General features: G+C 46.5%; 1 protein-coding gene across 11 annotated transcripts in view; it reads left to right on the forward strand.

The window, feature by feature from the left end:
- Positions 1 to 1,799: 1,799 nt before the first annotated feature.
- Positions 1,800 to 25,967, forward strand: part of GDPD4 (glycerophosphodiester phosphodiesterase domain containing 4) — a 39,127-nt gene continuing 14,959 nt past the window's right edge. The window contains exons 1-7 of one of the 11 annotated variants that reach the window (XM_042024207.1): positions 1,804 to 1,918; positions 3,173 to 3,283; positions 11,735 to 12,001; positions 17,367 to 17,582; positions 18,183 to 18,286; positions 19,044 to 19,137; positions 24,629 to 24,688. In XM_042024207.1, the coding sequence (XP_041880141.1) occupies positions 17,400 to 17,582; positions 18,183 to 18,286; positions 19,044 to 19,137; positions 24,629 to 24,688 (441 nt within the window). In that variant the 5' untranslated portion in view covers positions 1,804 to 1,918; positions 3,173 to 3,283; positions 11,735 to 12,001; positions 17,367 to 17,399. Of the gene's footprint in view, positions 1,919 to 3,172; positions 3,284 to 9,860; positions 10,419 to 11,734; positions 12,002 to 12,077; positions 12,300 to 12,330; positions 13,303 to 17,366; positions 17,583 to 18,182; positions 18,287 to 19,043; positions 19,138 to 24,628; positions 24,689 to 25,967 lie in introns of those variants that run through there. The other 10 variants (XM_042024208.1, XM_042024211.1, XM_042024209.1 and 7 more) reach the window with 10 other exon arrangements.

Below are 25,967 nucleotides of genomic sequence, written 5' to 3' on the forward strand. Positions count from 1 at the left end.
AAAGAAAGCAAAACCACAGAGATGTTTTAGGGCAGAGAACAGAGATATCTGAGGTTTTCTTTGCTTGTTAGGAGGTAAGACTATGGTTGTGCTTTTAATAAGCTTTTTTCATTTTTCAGGCTCTTACCTCCACTGTAAGGAGCTTTTTGGCTGATGATGTTGCTCAACCCTGTCCCCTTATCTTCCTATAACCCTTGGGGTTCATACACACCATGAAGATGCAGCAGCTGGAATAATAGCAGCCAGAAAAGGGATGATGGTGAAGGCCCTTTAGAACTTACTTTGGGGAGTTGCTGACCTTACTACTGTCTTCAAAGGCAGAGCAAAGTGCTCTGGCTCTCTGTGTTCTCCACTACTCCTTAAGCCTTCCAGGCCACCCCCATGCCATGCTTCCTCTGGCCATGGACCTGCAGGACCTCAGTGGGGCCCCGTGATGAATCTGGGTTCAACACGGCCCAAATACATAAGGAGAAAAATCCAGTGGATCAACTCAGGAGATTAAAACTGCAGGGTATCTGGAATAGCTGCTGCTTCCTAAATCTCATTAGTGCTACCAGTCTTCTTAATCTCACCCTTTCCTGCCCTATTTATCAGATTTCCAGGAATTAGACCATAAAGCAACTAATTTTTCTAGAGGCTCACACACAGCCCCATGGGTTTTTACCCCAGCCAGCTAAATGTTAGCTGGAAAACCACCAGCAATAAAACTAGCTGCTTCTACCTTCATGCCTTGTGGTTCCTGAATTTATTTAATTCCAATTCTCCCAATTCCACAGGAAGAGTGATGTTATTTTAGGACCAAGTGCTAAGTAAGGACTGTTTTAAAGTGGAACTCTTATGTGCCTTCTGCTCATCGTTAAGTTTTGGAGTGAACCAGGCTGTCACCTCTGTAGCTCATCTTCTAATTAAAAGTTTCTCTTTGTAATGTGAATGGCACAAAAATCTGCTGGACCATCCTTTCTGGCATGTTTTTGCCCTCTCTGTTCCCAAGGGCAGTTTGCTGATTTTGCTTTTGAGGGACCCCCTGATCTGTCTTTTCACCTAAGAAGAAAAATCCCAATGTGAGAAACTACAGGGACAGAAAAATCGCACTAGTAGTGTTTCAGAGAGCCCTTCAGGGCTGGAGGGGATGTTTTTTTAGCTTCTAATGTGGCAAATAACTTTTATGGAGCAGGAGGAGCTGCATGAGGTTGTGCAGCTTCCTGTCCTGAGGAACTTTATTATGAGATTTTGCCTCTCTGAAAGTCCAGGGTGCATTGGAGGTTACAAAATACAACCTGCTTTTGTTGTACTGACCTGTCCCCTCTCCCCCTTCAAAGGAAGTTATAACTCTAATAGGATTTAGATATTAAAGCCCAAAACCATGCAAAAACCCAAGTAAAATAAGCGGGTTTGCATCCGGGGTTGCTCAGAAACCTGGTGTAGTGGATTCCTGCCTGGGGCTTACAGCCATGGAAAATATTTTCATGGAGGAGGTTCAGGAGTTTTAATTCCGAGGGTCAACGATGACACATCTTTCCCGAATCTCCTTTGGGATATTTCCTCAAACCCCATCCTTTGGACGCTTAATTCTGCCAAGGTGGGATGTGAATACGAGCCTCTCCTGTTCTGGGTGGGCAAGGGATGAACGAATCAATCCTAAGTTCGTCCCTAAGTCCCCGGTGTCTCCCAGAGCCATGCCATGAGCAGCTGTCTGCGTCCCATGATGAGATTTTAATTTCTCTAGCCTTGGGGACTGAATTTATTAAGCCTCTCATGGCCCCTCCTACCGTGGGAGGGACGGCTCCAGCAGCCTCTCTAATACCGGGTGTCACACAGCGGTGCCACCATTCGCGTCCCGGAGTGTCACAGGCGGGGGACACAGCAACCCAAGTGCAGCAGAAAGCAAAAATAACCCCTCCATGTGCATCACGGCGCGGTGAGTTACCTCCTGCCCCCGAACTCTCAGAGATGCTCCTGCCTGCTGAACTTCACCCCTGCCTGCTACTCCCTGCTTGCTTTGAAAGTTAGCGCCGAGGTGGCGAGATTTTTTCCGCTTTTCCTTTGTTATCTGTGGGTTTTTGAGTGTGTTGGTTGGGATGCGACAGCGGGCGATTGACCCGGCTCCCGCCTGGGCTTCAGCGAGAAACAAAGTGCAGAGAGCCGGAGAATAGGGAGAAACGATAACAAAAGGGGAGGGAAGCGGGTGATGGGCGAGCAGGGGGCTTTCTGGTAGTTTGCTGGGGAGGAGAAGGTGCTCAGCAGTCCTGCTTCACGCAGGGTCCGGGCTGGATGAGTTGGTGTGACCTGTTGAGCGGATCAAGGGGAGCCGGGATGAGGCGTGAGCGGCGGGTGGCTCAGGGGGTCGCTGTAGCTGGGGCAGCGGTGGGAGGGAAACGGCGGCTGAGCATTCGCAATCCTTGGGATAAAGGGCTGTTTCCATAGTAAAAGAGAGAAAGGAGCCTCTCTCTCTCTCTTCCCCTGAGCTTGCCTAGCGTGTGAACGGGGAGGTCGACTCAGGAACAAATAACCCGTGAACGGGTAACATCTGGGAACAGCTGTAAATAATCGCGACTTGGTTAGAAAGGCTGGAAGCAACACTGCAGTCCACTATCTGCCCTGATGCTGCAGTCACCCTGGGGGCTGTGATGGGCAACTGTTCAGAGAGCAGCTCAGTTTGCAGCTGAAACAGGATTTGACCCTGGCTTTAGTCTGCTGTTGTCCAAATGCTCCCACATTATTTGTAGGCATAACCACAATTAGCACTGAAACAGGGGAATTTTGGCTTCTGGGAAAGAGTGAATTTTAATTCAGAATCAGGCACTCAGCTGATGTGAACCTGGAGACTGGCACCTGGACAACTTTAAGTTGCAAAGTGCAAGCTTTGATTAGCTGGAGGTCCAGCCCGTGGTGTACATCACCTTCTCTTCACTTCTACACTTTCTCGGGGAATCCTGATCTCACAATGTAACATCTCCCCATATAAGTTCTGAGAGATGATACCAGGTGGAAGGACAAGAGAGAGCAGAAATCATTTCCTACAGGTGCTGAAAGATTTTAAGCTGCATTTAACAACAAAAAAAGGCATAACGTACCATGAGACCAGCTGGATTGTAATTAAAAATTGTTCTGAATGTGAAGGGAGCCAAAGCTGTCACTTCCTTTATAACTTCACTATTGAAATTTTTAAAAGGTGTGCAAGATTTTCAGGGCAATTTGAAATCCTTGCGGAGGATACAAACACAAAGCTTGTTCTCACGACCAGTCCTGGGACTTCCTTATGGCATGACATTGGACCAAGGAGGTGAGCAAATGGTGTCTTTTGAACTTTATGTATCATTTCTGGTGATGGAAACACAGTTCTTTAAATTTAGTTGTGTCAGCTTGTTGTGAGGCTGCCTGCGGCTCACAATGTACCTCTGTGCAAGTTGTTACCATACAGTTTCGCTCAATGCGATAAAGTATCAGCCAAATTAAAAGAGAAAAGTTGATTTGTTTTTTCTTCTAGAAGTTTGTGGCCCTTTGAAAATGTACCCTTCTTTTCTCTGAAAGCCCAGAGGCTCTCCTTCAGGCAAAACTTTCAGGTTGTGTGTAGACACTTTCAGAAGCTACCACCCATCAGCTGAGACACACATGCTCCAGCGTGGAGCAGATCCTGCCCATTGGCAAAGCCCCAGCTCGGTGGCTTTGCATGGGGGACAGGGTGCAGGGAGCTCTGCAGCGGTCGTTCCCTGTAGACTGCAACACCATGCACATGTGCAGCAACAGCCTGGCCTTGGTCCAAACCTGACTCCGTGTCTCAGGATATCTTGCAGGAAGAGGTCTGTACGTCATCGTGGAGTGACCTCCTGTGTGTTGGCCTGTAGAACTGCCCCAGAGATCTCTGTGGTGTGCAGCAAACCCCAAAAGGGTCTAGGGCTGCATTTTAGGTGAGCAGATTGGATAAAAAGTTGGGAGAAGATCCTTTGTGTTGCAGGTCTTACTGAAAGGAAAGAAAAGAGCTGGTGTGGGTAGAGCAGCTTGGCACTCATGGCAGGATGAGTCCTGAGGCTGCACAGGCTTGGCTCCACGTTGCACCCTCTGCTCCAGCTACAGGCATGTAGTGTGAGGGAGCTGAGCAACCTGCCTGCACGTGCTCCTCTCCTCAACATCTTGTCCTCATCATGTTATTCATGTGCTAGACACTGCTCTCCCAGCAGCATTCAAGCAGGACTCACAGCTGGCTGCTTTTTGGTGGCTGAGGGCTTGGCATTTTATAAAAACCTAGTAAACAGAGAGCATCTTTGGTCATGTTCCCAGTTATTCTCCCCACCAGCAGGACATTGGCACTTGCTGCATTTCTTTCTCTCTCCAGGAAAAGAGGAGGGAAGTAGAAACATTGATATTTCAGAGGCTTGAACAGGAAGATGTCCTTGCCCATGGCAGGAGGTTGGAACCAGTTGATCTTGAAAATCCCTTTCGACGCAAACCATTCTGTGATACATTGATTTAATGAACATGCCCATGTCCTATTGATCCTATTCCCCTGTCATTGTTTGCCTTGCCAGTCTTTGTGGTATCTCCAGGGAAGAAGGTGTGTTAAGCATGATGAAAACCTGCTGCCAGGGTCAGGATGGACTCTCCATGCTCGTGGCCCAGGTCCTTTCCAGTGGCTGAGCAGCTGTAGTCTATGTGAGTGCACATGATGCTGTAGCAAGAAGGAGATGAGAAACCCTGTCCTGGGACTCACCCTCTGCAGGTCTGGTGCCAAGGGAAGATCTTGGGGCCACCACAGTGTGCCAGCTCTTTTCTTTCATCAGCACTTGCAAGGAGAGGTGACAGGGTAAGAGGTTGGCTGTGATGGTGCTGTGCTATAATAGCAGCAGGGAGCACGAGAATAGCAGCAGGCAGGGAAGGAGGGCAGGGCTGGGTGGGGGAATGAGTACATGTGTGAATGAGGCTGTGGCTGCTGCCCAGGGCAGCTGTTTTGACGTCAGCTCCCGCGTTGGGTGCAAGAAGAAAGAAGCACATATCTGCAAGCAGGGCACGGGCCGGGAGCAGCTCGGAGCATTGCTGTAGGCCTGCTAGAGTCTCACTGCCTGTGCAGAAACGCTTTAGAGTCAGTCTCTGCCTTACTCTCCTGCTTCATTTCCTCTGTTCTCCAATGCAACTGTGAGCTATTCCTTGTTTCTCCAGCTTCCATCTGCTCCAATTAGGCTGGGAGCCCCTGGAAGGTTTTCAATCCCTGAGACACTTTTACAGCACTCAGCCTTGGTGACAATTACGGGTCCGGTCCTCTCTGCTCCGGCAGCCCCGGCTGCCGCCACCGACTCAGTCTGGTCCTTTCGGCAGCTGCTCTTAATCACTGACCTTACTTTGGAAAGTCTCCAGAGCTGGAGAAATAAAAGACACTTTAGAAAAAGGGGAGGGGGGAATTGGCAAAAGCAGTTGCTTTTTGAAAGACTACTTATTTCTTAAGATGTACTTGCTACTGATTAACCTTTGCTCTGTGATTGCTTTAATTGATTCATGCCTCAAAGCCGTCAGAAAGGTTCTGTGGGGTCATGGTGCCTCTGTCCTAAGTGCTCTCTTTCCCTGCAAAGCTTTTAAGAAGTTTTTCGTTGAGCAAGACCCAATCCTTGCAAGAAATGCAGGTGAATAACGCCAACCCTTTTATCTTCTCCATCCCTCAGATTTTCCAGCCTTCATCTTAGTGCTTTGCTGCTGTGACCTCTTCCTTCCCTCTCTGCTGCCAGTTGGCAACCTGCTACCAGGCTGGGTCTGTTCTATATTCCTCTCTGTTTGGGGGGACAGGGAGGGGTGAGGTTTTGGCCCTTCTGTGAGAATGAGGCACTGTAGGGTTGAGTACTACTGCCCTGAATCAGCCTGTTGGTGCCTTACATGTGGTCCTACCCATGGACCCACCTGTGGCCCCTGTGACCGCTTCATGTCACCCCATATGCAGAATTTCTGTGGCTGTCCCTTTGTATGGCAACAGGATGACAACCCCCTGGCAGTTGTGGCCTCGTCCTCTCTGTGCCAGGATGCAGAAGTTCCTTGAAGGTGAACTGGCAGGGCTTGCTGGGTTTAAGCGATGAATGCCCTTTCTTTTTGGGCTGGGCTTGTGCCCTGGCACTCTGGGTGTGTGTGAGGCCGTTCATCTGGCCTATTTAGACATCTGCCCTTGCATGAGCTGAGTTGTGCCCATTTCTCTTCGCTGGCTGTTCTGGGTGATCAGGATGACCACTTGACCACAGAGGAGATGGAGCCACAAGGAGTGGCTGAGGGAGCTGGGAATGTTTAGTCTTGAGAAAAGGAGACTGAGGGGGCACCTTAATACTCTCTACAACTACCTGAAAGGAGTCTGCAGCCAAGTGGGCATCTGTCTCTTCTCCTAGGTAACAAGAGGAGAGAAAATGGCCTCAAGTTGCACCATGGGAAGTTTAGATCAGATATAAGGAAAAATTTCTTCACTGAAAGGGTGCTCAAGCATTGGAACAGAGTGCCCAGGGAAGTGGTGGAGTCACCTGGAAAAAATGTGTATATGTGGCACCTGGGGACATGGTTCAGTGGTAGGCATGACGGTGTGGGGTTAATGGTTGGACTTGATGTTAGAGGGCTTTTCAATCCTAATGATTCTATGATTCTAACCAGTCTTCCAGGAAAGATCAATGGAGGAATGAGAACACCCACCCCAAGCTCTACAGCTGAATAAATCACTCGTTTCCTCCAGGATGCTGGGATGTGAGCGCTGCTGGGTGCTGATCCAGCAGATGTGACTGTGCTGTGTGTCCTTGGCCCTGAGGAGGTCCATCGAGGCTCTGCCCATGGGTTATCTGTGCTAATCTTCTTGATTTTGCTAAGCAAACTCCATGTCTCACACTAGCAGATGGATGAAAATCAAATGAGCCATAGAGTCCTGACCTGCTGGATCTTCTTGTACTATTGGCACAACCCTGAACTGGGAAACTGAGGCTCTGGGTGCTGGCTTCGCTGCATCTGTGGTTTGAGGTTAGGTCAGGGGATTTGTGTGTCAGAACATCCTGTTGCTCTGAAATGAGTTCAGAATTTCCTGAGATGCCTTATGCAGAATTGTGGTAGTGTTTAATTAGCTAAAAAGGATTTTTCTCTGAGAACAGCAGCACCACATTCTTACGGTGCAAAAGCTGGCTAGCCCTCATGCATTTGGATACTGTCAATAACTAAACGGATAAACTTCTGTCTGGTGACATGGAAAGCCTCCTTTCCTCCCTTTTCCTCTCCTCCTTGCAGGGCATTTGGCTCCAAGGCTTGAACTTTAACACCCAGCCTGGGGGAGGGCCAGCGCTTCGGGTCTTCAGCACAGTGGCTGTCCAGGGCCCCTGTCCTTTGTCCAGGCTGAATAGCGCTCTGCAGAGCTGCTGGGCCGAGGTATGCAATCTGGAAACCTCTTTTCTTCTCCCCTCTTGGCTCAGGGACAAAGTCTTCCCCCAGAGATGATGCTTGTGGTGATGCACAGGCCTCGGTGGGGCTGTGGGGCTGGAGAGGGTCCCCCACACTGCGCCCAAATCTCCTCGTCTCCCCTTAATAGCAGGGCACAAAGAGCTGCTTAGGCATTCCCAGGAGCAGAGAGGGACCCAAGCCAGGGGCATGCTGAAATGCACAAAGTAGGATTTATAGCTTCAAAGAAATTTTTCCCTCCTTTCTGAGCTCTTTTTTATTTATTTCCAAGGGATTTATTCCTCCTCCTCCTCCCGCCCAGGCAGGCTTTGAGGCATGGAAGCACTTTTTGCCTCCCCACAGTGGCTTTTCAATGGTGGGAGAGCGACTTCTTAGAAAGCTGTGGGCCACCCAGGGGCAGAGCCCGGGGCTGTGCCCACGTGCTGCACAGGGCTGAGCTGAGCACGTCTGCACACACTGCTGCTGGTGACACTGCACGACCACAAGCACAGTGAGAACAAAACTCTTACCTTCTCCTGTTGACCACACTGATGTGTGGGGAGCAGCATCTCACCCCAAACTGGTCATGCTGAGTCTCCATTTTGAGGTTTGACCTGGAGCTCAGTGATGGTCCTGATTCCCTCTTTGGCTGAGCGAAGTAACACCCAGACATGGACATCTCACTGCTGCCATCTGGGACCAGCATCTGGCTGGGGGGTGGAAGGTCTCTGTGTGATCACAGATGGAAGGTAGCTGTTCCTGATCCCTTTTGGGGCTAATTTCTGCCTCTGCTTACCTGTGTTGCTAAGGGGAAGGATGCCAGCTTCCCTAAAGGGCTCTGTCTTTTTGAGGTGGGAACCCAAGACTGAGTGAGGTGCTGTATAACCCAAGAAATGGTTTATAAATGAGGTATATGAAGGCTGATCAGAGTAAAAAATGGAGGAAAGACTCTGCTAAGGGGTCTGGCACCAACAGAGACAAAGATACCTGTCAGTCATGCTCATCTCTGCTATGCTGGGAAAGTGCCCATGTACCCAAGAACACTTGGATCAGATTATGCCTGAGTCCAGCCAAAGACATGGCATTGAAAAAAAATCTTTCTCTACCTCTTGGTTTGTTTTTCTTTCTCTTTCTTTTTCTTTCTTTCTTTCTTTCTTTTCTTTTCTTTCTTTCTTTCTTTCTTTCTTTCTTTCTTTCTTTCTTTCTTTCTTTCTTTTCTTTCTTTTTTTCTTTCTTTCTTTCTTTCTTTCTTTCTTTCTTTCTTTCTTTCTCTTTCTTTCTTTCTTTCTTTCTTTCTCTTTCTTTCTTTCTTTTTCTTTCTTTTCTTTTCTTTCTTTCTTTTTCTTTCTTTCTTTCTTTTTCTTTCTTTCTTTCTTTCTTTCTCTTTCTTTCTTTCTTTCTTTTTCTTTCTTTTCTTTCTTTCTTTCTTTCTCTTTCTTTCTTTCTTTCTTTTTCTTTCTTTCTTTTTCTTTCTTTCTTTCTTTTTCTTTCTTTCTTTCTTTTCTTTCTTTCTTTCTTTCTTTCTTTTCTTTCTTTCTTTCTTTCTCTTTCTTTCTTTCTTTTTCTTTCTTTCTTTCTTTCTTTCTTTCTTTTTCTTTCTTTCTTTCTTTCTTTCTTTCTTTTTCTTTCTTTCTTTCTTTCTTTTCTTTCTTTCTTTCTTTCTTTCTCTTTCTTTCTTTCTTTCTCTTTCTTTCTTTCTTTTTCTTTCTTTCTCTTTCTTTCTTTCTTTCTTTCTTTCTTTCTTTCTTTTTCTTTCTTTCTTTCTTTCTTTCTTTCTTTCTTTCTTTCTTTCTTTCTTTCTTTCTTTCTTTCTTTCTTTCTTTCTTTCTTTCTTTCTTTCTTTCTTCTTCCTTCCTTCCGAATTCCTTCCGAATTCCTTCCTTCCGAATTCCTTCCTTCCTCTTTTCCTTTTCCGCTTTATTCAAAATACTCATTTTGCTCCTAGCAGGCGAGAGGGAAAATCTGTTGTAGCACTTTGAGACCCTTTTACAAACATGATGATTTCCCCTTGCCTGTTTCCACATGAAGCTGAAAGCATTTGTATAAAACCCATTGTAAATGCTCTGAGACTTGGACAATAATTTCCTGGGCACACATTTGTTAATATAGCCTGAAAAGTGCTTTGAAAATGAAGAAAAACAGCTGTAATTTCTAATGATGATAAGTATGATTAAACAAGATTTCTGCAATTGGCTGTGAATAATGAGTGATGACTCCTGGGGTCTGCACCTGGGGACAAACATGCTCTAAACATAGAATCATGAGATGGTTTGGGTTGGAAGGAAACTTAAGATATCTCATTCCAAACCCCGTGCCATGGGCAGGGACACCTTCTGCTAAACCAGGTTGCTCAGAGCCCCATCAACCTGAGCTTGGACACTTCCAGGGATGGAACAGCCACAACTTCTGTGGGCAACCTGTACCAGTGCCTCACCACCCTCACAGTGAAGAATTTCTTCCTAATATCTAATCTAAACCTGCACTCTTTCAGTTTAAAGTCAGTAACTGCCCCAACTCTCTCAGCTTGTCTTCACAGGAGAGGTGCTCCAGTCCTCTGATTGTGAGACACTCTTCAGAGAGGTACCTTGAAGAAACAGAGACAGTAAACAGTTCTAGGGGAGAGTTTTGGGGGAGGAAAAATGTGATTTGTGCAAAAATGTGTTTCAGCTATGCAGCTTTATTTCCTATGATGATCACTCTGGAATAAAACCAGGGATTAAGATGCCTTTTCTATGCTAAATTCTCATGGCTGATGTCGGGTTTTGTTTCAAGGTCAATAGCTCTCACCTTGGAGTGAGGCTTGCTTCACCATGTAGGGGTATGTTTAGACATCTGGGGCTGCAGAGCATTTCTAAACCCATATCACTCATTCTTAGCCATGGGGGCACCTCAAGGGCTTCTTAAATTGACCCCACAAAATTGATTGGTTGCCTGAGAAGATCTTTCCTTAAAGCATGTATCCACAGCTGAGGCACCTCTGGCTGAGCAGGGGACAGCAGCCATTCCCAGCACAGCTCTTCCTGGATGTCCTCTGTTATGGGGTAAGTCCCTGTGTAATAGATACAGGATTTTGGCAGTATTTGTTTGAAATGGGCTTGATTATTTTTGTCTGTTCAAAATGTGGTGAGGTGTTCCACAATGTAGGGCATGGACCTTGGTGGAAATCTCTCCACGTCTTTGGAAGCCACAGCCACTGCCTGTTAGAGGTGTACTACAACAAATGGAAAGGAGAAGTATCATCCCTGCAGTCACTGCAGGAGCTGTTATTCCCCTTCTATATCCACATCTGCTCGTTGTTTCCTGTGTTAAGCCTTGTTGTTTCTTTCTGCTAAGGGCTGTGTTCTTCCACCTCAGAGCCAACAGATAAGCAACGCATGAGACATGCCTTGCACGTGTTTGTCCCAGGCTGTGCCACTCCCTGGGATCCCAGATCAGGGCTTATCAAGAAACTGCTGAAGGTCATACTGATAAACTATAATTAACATCTGCCAGGGAGAGGATATAGAGTATATTCTTTATCACAGGGAGATTACAACTATCTTTATTTTATTTGATCTTTTTTTCATTTCCTGGGTTACGCCTCATTCATTTCCTGGAAAGAAACTGAAGGCAGATGATAGTCAAATAAACGGGATGCTGGACGGTGATCAAGAGCCTTGGGCAGACTGTAGGGCAGAAATGCAGGTTTAAGGGATTCTCTTTGTTGACCTTTTCTGGCTAGTGGCAAGATCTATGTGCAGCTCATGATGATGGTGATCAAGCGGCAGCTTGCTAGGAAGTTTTATTCCTTTGCTTCTGTTGGTGTGATGCTGCGGAAGAGTGCCAGGGGAAAGGCCAGGAAGTGATCCCCCAAAGAGTGGTGGCAGGAATCTCCAGGCTAAGGAGCTGCAGATGCTGGAGAGGCTCAGCTCAGGTTCAAGGAATCTCTTAGTCCTCCAAACCCCTTGGAAACAGTGGAACAGGCAGAGTGGGCATCACTCCTTTCTGCTGTCTTTTTACAGATTTTTAGGAGAAACTGGCCATGCTCAGGGGCTGAGAAATGACCATCTCTGTGTCCTTCATGTGACTCCTGTTACCCATGCAATTTTTTTCGCCCAGCTCTCTTCTTGCAGTGAAGTGGGAAATGTAGGATCTGGAAAGAGCCTGCAACCACGGAATCACGGAATCAAAACAGGTCAAGCTGGAAGGGACCACACTGGGTCATCTGGTCCAACCTCATGGCTCAGGCAGGGTCATCCTAGAGCACGTTGCACAGGACTGGGTGGTTCTTGAGTATCTCCAGTGGGAGATGCTCTCTGGACAACCTGTTCCAGTGCTCGGTCACCTGCACAGTAAAGAAGTTCTTCCTCTTGTTCAGGTGGAGCTTCCTGTGCACCAGTTTCTCGCCAAGAGCCTGGCTCCATTCTCTTGGCACCCTCCCCGCGGACACTTAGAGGTGAGGTCCCCTCTTGGTCGTCTCATCTCGAGGCATCTGAGGCAATTGACTCTGCTGCCTGTGCTGGAGCGCCTCAGCGCCCTCTGGGACAACCTCTGGGACAGCCGCTGGGACAACCTCTGGGACAACCGCTGCGCGTGCCAGCCGCTGCCTGCCAGAGAACCGCCGCGCCAGCCCTGCGCCAGCCCCGCGCACTCCCCGCGCAATCCCCGCGCCAGCCCCGCGCACTCCCCGCGCACTCCCCGTTCGCCGGCCCCGGCCTCTCGCGCTGCCCGGGCCGGTTTGAAACCGCCGCGGTGCTCCCGGCTCCGCCCGCTCCTCGCCCGCTCCGCCGCCGTGAGCTTCCCGGTGCTGCGAGGGCTCTGGATTGCTGCTGCTGGGGTGTTTCTCCTTGGACAGCCTGACCTGACCCTCACCCCCGGCCGCAGCTCCGCCTCCGCCGCTGCCGCCTCGCCGGCCGTGCCGTACCAACCCCCTGCGTTGTAAGGTATTGTGTGGGAGAGACCTCGATGCCGGGGAAAGGACAGAAATACTTAAAAGGCCCAAGGGAAAAAGCTATAGGGCAATGGCAAATTTGGCTGCTGTACCTTTTCCCCTTGGATTATGAATGATCCGGCCCCAGCACCCAAAAAGACACAGGTTTTTAATCCTTGCTTATGCACTGGCCTCTCAAGCCCGTTTCTCTTTGCAGTGCTTTCAGCGTTCAGGCTGTGTGGCTGAATATGTTCCCTGATTTTGCTCTCCTTCTCGTTCCTCTCTCATGCCCCCAGGCTATTTCCCATGCTTTTCCTCACTCTCTGCCAAGCAGTGGGAAGGCAGCAGCCCTGTGTGACTGCCTGCAATTATGGGGACTCTTATCTGCAAGCACACAAAGTCTCTGTTTGCCATGGAAAACCTGAGGTCCCTGGGGTTTATGGAGCAGAAAAACATATGTTACTGCTTTCATGCCTCACTTGTTAAGGAGTCCTAAACTTTGCCATCCTACTGATGCATGTTTACCTGGTTGCTCCTTGCTCCCATGGCATTCCGGTGAATGGATGCAAGTTTGCTGTTTCCCTTTATCCATTTAACTTTGCCTGGTAAAGATGGGCAGGAATTGCAGACGATCTTTGAATTTTAAGAGAACTGTGCTTCAAATCTAGATGCAAGGACTGTGAAACCTCTTGCTAAGTCCTGCCAAGGACTGAATTGTTTTTTTGGCTTCTGCATCTGCCATTTGCTTCGGTGTTGTTGATGGGCCCAGTTACTGGGATATTATCTTTCTCAGGATCAGATGCTTGTGAATTCAAATGTCAGTGTTTGATGTGGTCTGAAGCACTGCAGATTCAGCCGGACCTTGGGAGTTTGGGAGATCTTGGGATGTTTTTATGGCTTCTAATTGCCTTTTCCCAACTGTGGCAGCAGACTGATAATTGGTTACCAAGGATGAAACCAGGAAGGATGAAACCATGAGACAGAGGAACATGGAGAACCTGAAGGGTGACTGAGTGGTAAGGAGGGAGCTAGTGTTGAAGGGAACACAATTACTTGAGAACATAGAGATGAACCTGAGGGCAGAAACCAGGGAGAATATGTGGAGGTAAAAGGGGAGGAGTGATGCCTGTTTGGAGGGGCAGGTATAAAGAGAAGAACGGAGTGCCTGGAGATATGAGTACATTTTGAGCTGAGAAGCACCCTTCCGACTGTCCTTGTGTCTGTCTTTGTTTTCCTCATTCTCACATGGGTCTTGGCACATTGAAGAGGGATTTCTCCTGGACTTGTCCTGGGAGTTACTACTGGGCTGTTTGCTGATACCAGCAGCAGCACAGTGTAAATGCATCGCAACACATGAATCTTGCAGAACTGCAGAGGCAGATGGGCTCTTCGTAGGAGTCACTGGCTTAAGAGTGAAGCAGCCTAAAATTTGATGAATTGTTCTTGGTCTTCCCTCTCCCTGTCAGTTCTTTCCTTTGCATCTCCACGCAAGCATCACCTTTTGATTAGTGCTTTGAGCATGCCTTGTGCTTCGCTCCTCAGCAGAGACCCAGTGGCCCCTGAAGCTGTGGGTCAGAGCTGCTCAAAGGCTCCTATTTGCTAGGTGAGCCCTGTATGCCTAGAGGGAGCAGGAGCCTTGGATCAAATAATGATCTGGGGATTGGCAGGATGGTTTCTGCTTTGGACAAGAACTCATTGATATTTCTTCCTAAGAACTGATCTCAACCTACCTTCTTTCAGTCTGAAGCCATTCTCTCTTGTCCTGTTACTCCATGCCCTTGTCCAAAGTCCCTCTCCAGCTCAGTAGTAGCCCCTTTAGGTACCGGAAGGTGCAGTAGGGTCTCCATTTATATCTCCATTTACTTGAGTGGAGATATGCTAGAGAACATCTGTCCTCTGTACTCGACAAGATAAAATTTCAGTCTGAGTTTATTGCCTTTGTGGGATTCTTTGGCCCTTTGCAGGCTTCAAAGGAGCAGCTGAATGAGTTGGGGGCTGGGAGAGGAGGGAAAAGGTCTCTGGGCAGAAAAAAGGGAGAAGACAGGAAAAGAGGGACAGATGGATGCCAGCAGAAGCTAGAACCCAAAGCAGGGGACAAGTTATGTTTTTTGAGTCTCTTGATACTGAAAGATCTTATTGCCATACTGATACTGCTTGGACAACAGGGTCAATGGGGATTCAGGGAATGCCAGACACAAAGGTGTTTTGCTCTTCTTTGACCAGCCTCATGTTTTTGGGAGAGCCAGAGGCTGGTGGAGGGGGTTGTGGACAGGAGGTTGTGTTTGTCTCTCCCTCATTCCCCAGCCTCCTCTGCAATGAAGTACCCCTTTCCCAATAACCCATGGGCTTGGCGAGGTGACTTGATTGGAAAGACTAAGGTAGGAGGTAATGAAATTCTTAATTATGGTGGTGTCATAAGTACTCTGATACACAGATGAAGCTCTGATGTTGCCCAGAGAAGTTTTGGATGCCACATCCCTGGAAGTGTTAGAGGCCAGGTTGGATGGGACTCTGAGCAACCTGGTCTAGTGGAACAATCTTTAAGATCCCTCCCAATCCAAAAAATTCTGTCACTGTGTGATGAAGCTGAAACACCTTTCCCTTCCTGCTGGGGGTGAGTCCAGGGTGAATTATTTAAGCATTCAGAAGCTCAAGGCCAGACGATGTTTGATACATGAGAGAAACTGGATGCTGCAGGTATCGAGTAGCCTGTGCTATGGGTGAACAGGTGTATCCTGGAGAGACTGTGGCTACCGTGTGCCAAAACCCATGGGAATTGTCATGGAAATCCCAAATAGCAGGTGACTGTGCACTCCATACAAGGATACTCTGAGGAGGAGGAAACATGAACTACAAGGAAAGACTAGAAAAGCTGGGATTGTTGAGGCTAGAGAAGGCTTAAGGGAAGACATCTACATGTGAATACATGAAATACGTAACAAAGGAAGAGTTCACTATATCCACAATAAACAAGGCATGAAGTAATGTCCTTAACTGTAATACAGTAGACAAGACACTGGGAAAACCCCCCCAGTGTTGAATTATAAAGTGAGTTAGGACTAGTTCAGCCTGTCTTGAGAGATGCTGGGATCTCCATCACTGACAATTTCATGAGGGGTAAACTTAACACCTAGGTTTAACACCTGACATGCTGCTGGAGCCAGACAGATGATGTGGGCAGTGTTTCAGGATCTCCATAATCTGTTTTCGTATCAAATCCTGCGTGCTCATAGACAAATATTGATGTGTGAGCCTTGTACCCACACCCAGGAATGTGAGTAACAAACCTCATGGCCCTCTGACAGCAAAACTAACGGGTTTGGTCCAGTGCCCTGAATTCCTGTAGCTGAAGGAGAAGGGCTGAGCAGAAATGGATGCTGTCCTTTGGTGATACGGGAACTCCTATTTTGGGGATCCTTATAGGAGGTAACAAATACTGCAATCCCATGGCATGTGACAACCTTCTGGTAAGAGCTCGGAAGGTTCAAATATATTCAGAAGCTGTGGCTGTTGTAACTTGGTAATTGCTGGGTTTAGGCCAGGTGTACTTTAGGCCAGCTGATGAAACCAGCCGGATCAGCTGTCATCTACACCACATCCCCCCAGCTGTGCTCTGGGAATTCTAGAGCAGGATCACCATCTTGCCACATGAGATTGGCATCAATTTTTTACTAAGGGTGACTTGCTGGTGCCAGGATCTGGTACTGCTGAGCTTCTAGGGATGGCTTGATGCCACCCCATCCAAGTGTGTGTCATTCCCTACTCCTGTCTTGGATGGACAGAAACATCTGTCTCAGGAAGGCATTCAGGGCATGGCATTCTTAACGCTGCATAGTTAGTAGTGGTCCAAATGGAACCCTCTTTTTGTTTCCTTTCCATCCTCTTTCCTGGTACTCCAGCTGCCAATAGGCTGGGGCACTTGGAAAGAGAGTGAGGGGAGTGTCTTTTCTGTTTTAACTTGTGTCTGATGTCTCTGATTTATTTGTGCTTCCTGCAAACTGGTCAGTTATTTGGATGTGTCAGTCTGCAAGGATTTATGCACTGATTTCTCCGAGGACACACTGGGATCCGAGTTATTTCCTTTATATATGTGCGTTTCATCCATGTGTATAGTGCAGCAAACTGTTTATTCTTCCTCTTAAATTTTTGGTATTACATCTGAAAAATTAGGGAAATCTTGAGTCCTAAGCTGGGATTTTGCAGCAGATGTTCCAAGATTTGGACATGGTTGGTGTGGACTCAAGGATGCGATGGCACTTTTTAACGCAACAGAAAAACATCTCTGACTAACTTGACTCTAAAGAAGGACTGTATAATGGGGCTTCTTTGCATGCCCACACAAAACTGTTTTCCTAAATCTTTCCTTGAAGTCTTACCTTGAAGGTAGTGCCCTGCTGGGTGAAGCAGTCTTCAGTTAGCACTAGTCTCTGTGCTATTTGCTTCACTGTAACTACACCGGTTGCAATTTACCACCAAGTTCTTTGCTTTAAATTATGATTATGAATAGGTCTCCCACATGTACATCTTTGCAGCTGGCCTTTCTACACTTGAAAACCTGTTCCAAGTAAAGTTGTTTCAGCCAGGAAATAATTAATTCTTAAGGGATCAGTCTCTGCAGTGCTGCAGTTTTTCCAGGATAAGAGAGCTGTGTACCTGGGGGTGGGGTTTAGTGCCTTTTCTATATGAGCTTGTTAAACTGATAGCAGGTTTCAAACAGGTCACAGTGATGTTGAATAATTCCCATAGGTAAGCCTAGGCTCAGGTTCATATGACATAATCTGAAATGTGCTTAAGTTAATGAATTCATTTCCCAGAACTCCCTGTATAGGCAAAAGGAGGCAGAGGTAGCCTCAAAGGTGATTCAGAGCACCTAAGTTACAACCAGGAGCACCACTGACTGCTAAGACGATTTGCAGTGACCATCCTCCCCAGCTGGTCATCTCACTTTGGTATATAAAATTAGATGGGATGTCCTCAGCCTCACTTCCTGCTGGTCTCAGCATCCTCTTGGGAAAACTTCCTCTCCTTTTTCAGATATGGAGAGCTTACCCAACAGTGTCCCCGTAAAACCTGTGGTCTTGTTCCAGGAGGAAGATGAGCTAAAGCCACTCAGATGGAGGCCAGTCCCACCACCCTCAAGAGGCTCAAGTTTGGGAAGCTGAAGGTGGTCCGCCGGCGCTTGCTGCAGCGGTACGAGCACCAGCCCTTCGTCTCCTGCCTGGCTGGTTTCTACAGCTGCCGCTGGAGGCGGTACCAGCGCGAGAGGACTGAGCCTGGGAAATGCTGCTGCAACATGGTAAATGAGCACAAAATCAGCACAGACATGGATTTCTGTACTGGGGCAGGGCAGTCTAAGCAGACAAGGGGTTGATGTCATGGAATCCCAGCCCAATATCATTTGGAGCCTGCTGGGATCTGTTGGGCTGTTAGATTTTGCTCTAAATGCTTGATGAATTGCTGTTTCGGTGGCAAGCTCAATTTGTCTGTGCTGCCACACAACTAATAAATGTGGAGTTTGCACCAACCTCTCCTGGCCAGTGAAACATCTCAAAGCCATAGAATCAAATTAAAGAAGTAACATTAGGGTTGGGTGTGCAGTAAGAATTGCAAAGAAGGTTGCTGTACAGTGCAATTTCCTCTCATGTGAGGCGGTAAAAATCCCATTCATTTGGAAGTCATGAGTTTTCCCTGAAAACAAGTAGCGCAGAGTAGGCTTTTGAGGACATTCTCCTGGTTACAAGGGATGGGAATTGAATTCCTCTCCATATTTATTTCAGTTAGAATTCCAACACCAAGCTACATATTTTTAGGGACAGCCTAAAAGTACCTGCCATTTGCTTTGATTGCTCTGGGCTGGCCATAGCTCTGACTGCTTGTCCTTCCTCTCCCTCTCCAGCGGGAATGCATGTTTTTCCCATTGCTTGTTGCAGCTTTCTGCTTTTCTCTGGTCTTTCTGTACACATGGGGTGAAGGTAAAAATGACTACAACGGCTTTGACTGGTAAGTACTGTGTTTTCCTCCTCTCCCACCCCTTGGGCATGACTGGGAAGGGATGAGCAGCCTCTGGAGCAGCTGTGTTGAAACAGGGCACTTTAGTCATGAAGCAAAGATTTGGCACCTTAAACTCTTGGTTACAGCATCCAAATTGAATGTCCAATGCTTCTGGAGGTGCTGAGGCTCTGCCTTTTGCTTGGCTACAATTTTTAGGTGTAAGTGTGAATTTAGGAGAAAGAGGAGAATCACCGTCACAAAAATTGTGAATGAAAGGGACTAAATAACTCTTTTCTTCTCTGAGTCTTTCTTTTTCTCCTTCCCTTTCTCCTTCCCATTCCATGTGAAGAAGTGTAATGGCTGGAATCAGAGGCATTGAACCAGCTCTCTCACTGAAAGAGAATTCCAGGTTCCCAGATTCAAAAGTAAGAAATAATCGTCAGGGATTTATGCACATCTTTTCCTTCTGTAGTATGCAGGCAACAGTTATGCAAGTCTGGCCCCTAAAATTAAATTAGAGCTGCTCAAATATTATGGGAAGGAAAGGTATAATAATGTGTATTAGTCTGATGGTTAATGCAATCAGGGATTTTGGGAAGGAAGCTCTTAATCACTTTTGCATGTTACCAGCGTAGGCTGTTCCTCTGCCTTTCTTTGTTCTATTGTTTAGAAAATTTCAGAATTTCAAGGGACAGGGCTGTTGGTCCCCTCTAGTCCACGTGCTAACCAAAAACATTCTTACAATATTTTATTGGTTTATTTTTAGGTATAACTATGGTAACCTGGGCTTCTGGTTTCTCTGGTCTCTTGTTATCCTGATTGTGGCTGCAGTCTTGTTCGCATACACCTCACTGCTACTGGTAAGCAATGCTCCTTGTAAGCTGACCTTGAAAGCTAAGCATAGGGATGGCTTTAATGTCTCAGACTGAAGCTCAGTCTAGTTCTCCATATGATCCTTAGACAGTGAATGCCTGGAGAAGATCTGGAACACAATGAGTGTTTACAGTACTTTTTCCCCATATCCACCTGCAAATGACCAGTTTCAGCTCAGGGGTCTCTGAGACAGATGTTTCTGTGATTTCTTTCAATGATGTCCCTTTGATAAATGTGTACAATTCCTCCTTGAACCCAAGGAAAGCTGAGCCAGCAGTGGCTGGATTTAGATTTGGAGGGAACTGAAGATTATTTCTTTGGCAGCAGGGAAATACGGGGCTCTGAGTCAGGTAGCAGTGGTGATACGTCATCACAGCTGAGTTACTCTTCTAATCCTGGATAAAAAGGTTTATTAGAGGAAGGAGAATCGAACTTTATCACTTGACTCACTCTGCTTTGCTGGAGGATGTTCTCCAGGTAGAGGCCATAGATGTGGTCACGAGATGCTGCTGAAGTTTATGCTGAAAGAGGTTCCTGAAATCCTCACTTTTCCACGTCCTGTGAAAGTTTTTCTAGAGTTCTAATCTGATGTCTGCTTTAGTTAGGGAAACATACCAAACCCAAACTTCTCCTAAAATTTCTACTTACTCATCCTTTTCCTCTGTTCTTTCCTTCATAAGAAAGCTCTCAAATTAAACAGATTTGCATCTGTGTTTCCACCTTCTGCATCCAGAGCTATAGGCCAAGAATTCACTTTGACTCCAGGCACTGGAGTCCACATCAGTCTTGTGCCTGCTCCGACTTTCATTTTGAAATGCCAGGTGCTGAAGGTGAGGTTATGGCTTTGTCTCACCTCTGTGACCAAGACAACCAGCTTTTATCTTCCATTCCTGCTGTTCTTCCCCATTCCCTGACGTGTCGTCATACAGTCAGTCTGTAAATTGCTCATGACAGGGAATCTCTTTTGGCTTTGTCCATGCAGTACCTAACATAATTGGTTTCTGGGGTCCTTTCTTCCTGATGAAGTACAAATAAATAGTACTTTTATTCTAGTGCTACCAGTAAAAACCCCAAAGTGATAAACAGGAGAGGTGCTTGGTCATGCCACAGCAATCAAGAGCATCATAAGAGATGTGGACTGACTGAGGTCTGAATGGGACAAACAACAATAAGTAATTACAAGGATTTTGTAACACAGTGGTGGCTCTAGGGCTCATGGACTATTATTCAGCAGAGCCTACCTGGCTTTCCCAGGGGCCATGGAGTAGTGTGGGTAGCTTGGTGGTTACAATGCTACCTGGGGCAACTCAGAGCTGCCAGAGATGCCCATATGACATGGATACATCTGAGATGGTGCCTCAGCAGGCTGTGGATCTGGAGTCAACCTCAGGATCAGACTAATTCACCACAGCCTGTGCTAGAAACTGGCTTTACAGGATTTCCTGGGCTTAAGGAGCCTGAAGACCCCTGGGGCTGATATATCAGCTCAGTCATGCTCTGTCTGGATCCAAACATCAGCCAGTGTCCAAGCAGTGGACTTTCTTAGAGTATTTTCAGGTTTTTGTCAGCATGAATGTGATGACTGCAAGCTGGCAGGGCAGGTGATGGGCAAAGTAAAGCCAGAAAGGAAGATGTAGGATATGAGGTGAAATTGGTGTCCTACATGGTTTAGTTCAGTCCTGGTCTCACTCTTTATTATGTAGCTACATCCTCCTCTTCCTCTCAAGCTTCTCAGTTCTGTCTAACGAGGCTAACAACATTTGCCTTCCTCAGAAGGGTGAGCATGGATAAACCTGAAAGAATACAAGTTGTCTGGATGGTATCAAACAACAGAAGAAACACTTCAGAGGTTCCTCCACCCTGGGAACAGCCCCTGCAGTGAAGGTCCATTTGCTCCTTGCTTTTATGAAGCTGTTAAGTGACCCAACAAAAGCTGTTGGGTATTTCTGAGGACACTGGTCCTGCTTGATTGCATCGCCATGCCACTGTGTCCTATGTGGCAAGACTGCTGCATGCATCCATGCTGAGCAGTGGGTGCTGGGGGCATGAGGCTGCTACTTAAATGTTATTAGGTCCTGAGGGAAAGGGGAGCAAGGAAAGTTATCACTGCCACCACTTATGCTCCCTCTATCTGAAAACATGAAGGGTATTGTAACAATTGTGGCTGGGCAAAGCTCATCGTAGTGCTTCACTTTCACTGAAGGCTTTGATGGACCACCCAGCAAAACAGTGAGCCCCACGGGCTGGTAAGTGTAACTCAGCCCTTCCACATCTAAATACATCTCTCAGTGTGGGTACTATATGACAGGTGGTTTGCTCTAATACATTTCAAACAACTGATGGCCAAATAGGTTTCTGCCATGATAAATTACATCCCAAATTCTGGTTGAACGGTGTTGGATGGAGAGTATCCCCCCATGTGTTGCAAGAAGGACTGGAGACCTTCACCTAGGTGATGTTCTCTGGTGGTGTTTTGCATGAACAGCCCATCATGTTGGAAAAATGAGCACCCTGATGCCCTTGTTGGAGCAGAAAGATTTTGTATAAACCAGTGGCTGGTCTGGTTTTGCTTGTGAGCACCATTACCTCTTTCTTAATGATGGCACCCAACTGGAACCTGCAAGCCTGCTTCCATGACCTTATTGTGACCCCCTGAAGCATACAGTCTTCTGCCCACCAGCCACAAGTGGCCGAAGAAAATGCTGCACAAGAAAGCACTAGCTGTCTGGACAAAGATGCTCTCCGTCCACATGCATCATTGTCATTTTTTCACACAATCAATTTCAATTAATTCAATTGTTCAGTCAGTCCCCAAGACAATTTTCTCATCCCCATTAGGGTTAAAAGGTTAAGCTGAGGGGTCTAATTACAGAGCTGTTCATGCTCAGTGGAGAAGAAAAACTTTTCTTGTGTAGTCTTTCACACCCCAGCAGAAAACATTTGCCTCTCTGCAGTTCAATCATGTTTGTTCTGAGGGTTGTGAGGAGGAGACTTGTGACTGTGCAAAGTAAAGAGGTTCAGAAGCATTGCGGCCTCTTCATTCATAAATGGAAGGACTCAAAATAGTACATTGATGCTGAAATCCAAAACGTGACCTCAAAACTCCATCCCTAAGAGACTGGGGTACCAGACAAGTTCTGAGTTTCTTGCCATAAAGTGAATGAATATAAGGACCTGAATCCAGCAGTTGAGAACATCTAAGTGAGCAGATGTTTCAGGTGAGCTGAGTGTCTAAGTGCCTGCCTGCATGTCCTTGTAGTGTAGGTTCAGAGCCTGCCCACACCTCACCAGAAGTATTGAGATGATTACAAGGTTGTTCCCATGCTGAAGCAGAGTGGAGTTAAGCACCTGCTGTCCACCCTTTGCAGCGTAACCTTGTGGTCAATGCAGCCATTCAGAAAGAGGGAGACAAAGGTGCAATCCTCCTTGCAGTGAGCCCATCTCTCTTACCACTGAGAAGCATCCCTTAATCACCACTTTGCAGGTAGATGGTGGAGGGCAGACACTTCCACACCTCATTTTAAAGAAGAGAAGAATGCAAGTGTTGGAGGCTGTGAGATGATGGGATTGGCAAGAAGGACCTAGACTCTAACCTTGGCAGTATTAGTCAGAAACATACTGGTCACCTAAGCCCTCATGCCTCTGTACTTATATTAGACAATCCCAGAAAGTGTGTGGAAGCAATTTGGAGTAGACAGACCAGTGAGAACACATGAGGGAACATCATAAAACTCTATCAGTGGAGATTTAGGTTAAAAATTAGGAGAAGGTTTTTCACCCAGAGGACTGTTGGGCACTGGAACAGGCTCCCCAGGGAAGTAGTCACAGGACCAAGTCTGCCTGAGTGCCCTGAGTTCAAGAAGTATTTGGACTATCCTCTCAGGAACATGGTGTGATTCTTGGTGTGATTTTGTGCAGGGCCAGCAGATAGACTTTGATGATCCTTGTGGGTCCCTTCTGGCTCAGAATATTCTAAATGTTTGGCTTTACTGTACACAAGGACCAGGTCTTTGTGTAACAAAGACTTGCAGCAAAGGAGCAGAGTAGCTTTTTTCTCTCATTTTTTCACCCTGAAATAGCTTATTTAAATGGGGCTGATTTAAGATCTTTAGCAGTATTTCAGTTCTCTCTCAACTGCTCCCAGTTACTCATCCTGTACTGGGTGCATTTATTCCATTAAAGGAAGCCAACATGTCAAGAAGCACTTTTATTCACTGCCAAGCTTATCACAGAATCATAAAATGATTTGTGTTTGAAGAGACCTTCAAGATTATCTAATTCCAGCCCCTCTGTCATGGACAGGAACATCTACCACTAGACCATGTTGCTCAAAGCCCCATCCAACCTGGCCTTGTATCTTGCTTCAAATCAGCATAATCCTGGAAAGAGGGAGTTTTTGTGGATGGATAGGAAACAACTTACATTCACTTGCAGTTGTGTTTCAGGACAGAAGACCCCCCAAATCTATATGTCCTATTTTCATACAATCCCCCTATGCTACAGTCTGGAGGGACTTGCAGCAAAAATGATCCTCCTCAGTGGATGTCTACTAACAGATACTTTTCTCTAAGCCCTGATACCTGGTGATACTGGGCCCAAAATTATCCTTTACAGTAGTTGGGAAGTTTCCCCAGGCATTTAGACTCCTGAGCATAGACTTGTGCATTTTCACAGCAGCAAAGTGCTTCTTTGGGTGAAATTCATCTCCAGACCCACTGGTTACTTAGGTGTGCAACTGTGTGAAGAAACTCTGCATGAGAACCATGGACTGACTTGCCTCATTCTCGACTTATTGGTGTTCAAAGCATCTTGGGTTGTCCTCTGTCCTGGCTGGCATTTTCAGCATGCTTTACAAGAACCCTCCCCAAGGGCTCCAACTTGTCATCAAGTGGACAAAACATGCCAACCACCAAAAACTGGAGTCATTTAATCCCCAAGACACTTTTCTCTGGTCTGAGATGTGCCTGTCTCCTGCCTTTCCTGTGGTTAATGTGGAAGAATTGCCTTTTTTGCTGTCTGCTCCATACTTTTGTGCTGCTCTGAGGCATTTTTTATTCCCTGACTTCTCTCCCATGGTTGATACCCCTCTAATCACAATAAATGCATAGAAAATAGTCAAGGTTTGTGCTGTATTCTTTTATACAATAATAATTTACTCTGGCCATCATTCCTCTTTCAGAGTCTCTCATCACAAAAAGTCATTGAAAGCAAGTACCCCAAAGAGCCCAATTATCTGTTACCCAGGAAAAAGTCTTTGATGCTGAAGGGCAGTCTTGACACATGCTTGGCCATTTCAGAAGCATTTTTACTGTAGCAATAAACTTTTCTCTCCATACACCTGTCCTGCAAACATTGACTTTGTGCAGGAAGATCTAGTGTAAAGTAACTTCCCAATGCAAAAATAATTCCAGAAGTGCCTCACTGGCACACGTCACCACCTTCCACCAGGATGCATACAATCTCTTCTTGATTTCCCAGGTCCTCGCGATGTGTTTGCTTGCAGAAGGTCAGCAGCTGTACCTGCACTGGAGTCACAAGGTGGGGAGAGTCAGGGCTTTCTGGTAACTCTAATCTATGCTTTAAAATAATTGAGTCTGTGGTGTTTCTTTGCACAGAAACCTCTTAGACTATGGGAGAGAAGGAAGAGAGGGAAGAGGTTAATCTTACGAGATCGAGATACCATGAAAATGATATCTCCACCTGAGCTGATCACTCAAACTCTTTTTGCACTCGGTGGAGGGAAATGAATCCTCTGAGGATGCAATTCATCCAGCTGGTCATAGACATCTAAATTAAGATGAGATGAATCACACTCAAAGAACCATTTTTTCCCCACTAGGTGCCTGCAGTGACTCATTCAGGTGAAGATATCTATATTTGACACATCTACATATGGTAACATGAAGTCAAAAGCAAAGTTCTCCTGAGAAGCACTGCATGATTTTCTGGAGCAGACACCAGCAACAGTGCAAAAAGTGTCTGCTCTCTCTGTAGGAGAGAAATATGGCTTTTCCAAAGCATCCTGGTGCTTTATGCCTTTTGGTCTTTGGATGGTTCCCTGGGAGTGTTCAAGGCCAGGCTGGATGGGGCCCTGAGCAATCTGATCTACTGTGTGGCATCCCCGCCCATGACCGGGGGGCTGGAACTAGATTATCTTTAAAGTCCCTTTCAACCCAAACTGTTCTATAGTTCTTAATTCTATTCTGTGGTATGGGAAATGCCTTTTGGAGTTTTGAAGATACAGAAACAAATTACTGGGGACTTGCTGCTGTAAAATTATGTGCTAGAATCATCTTCCTTAAGTAATTTTTGAGGCTGTGTGAGGCATTTAAAAATGCTCCTCCATCCATGCAGTTTAGGGTAGGATGCAATGCAGTTGCAAAGGCTGCAGTGGGAGGGAAGAGCTGAGCATGCAGGTGCTAGATCCTGTGTTTCTTCATTTAAGGAATGGAAATGGAGTGACCTTTACAACTGAAAAATGGGTTCCACGAGAACCAGAAAGTTGTAGAACAATTTGTAAAAAAACAACCAACCAACCAACCAAATTAAAAAAAAAAAAGAAGAATAATAAAAAAGAGGCATTCATGGGTGCAAGGGATTATTAAGGCATTGATCTGTAGAAGATCCCCCGAAGAATGGTTAGGGCCTTGGTGCAATTGCTACTTGCCTTTAGTTGTCAGCAGATAGATGATACACCAAGAAGAGCCTGCCATTGCTGCAGTGATGGTACCAAACCAAACAAGAAGCTGAAGAATTGACTGAGATACTGCCTCACCTTCTAGGTTAAAAAGTGAGCTCTCATCTCTTAATTATGGGA

Source organism: Corvus kubaryi, unplaced genomic scaffold (genome assembly GCF_017639235.1).
Source record: "Corvus kubaryi isolate FWS band 111438036 unplaced genomic scaffold, C.kubaryi_AGA036_p1.0 37260, whole genome shotgun sequence".
NCBI lineage: Eukaryota > Metazoa > Chordata > Aves > Passeriformes > Corvidae > Corvus > Corvus kubaryi.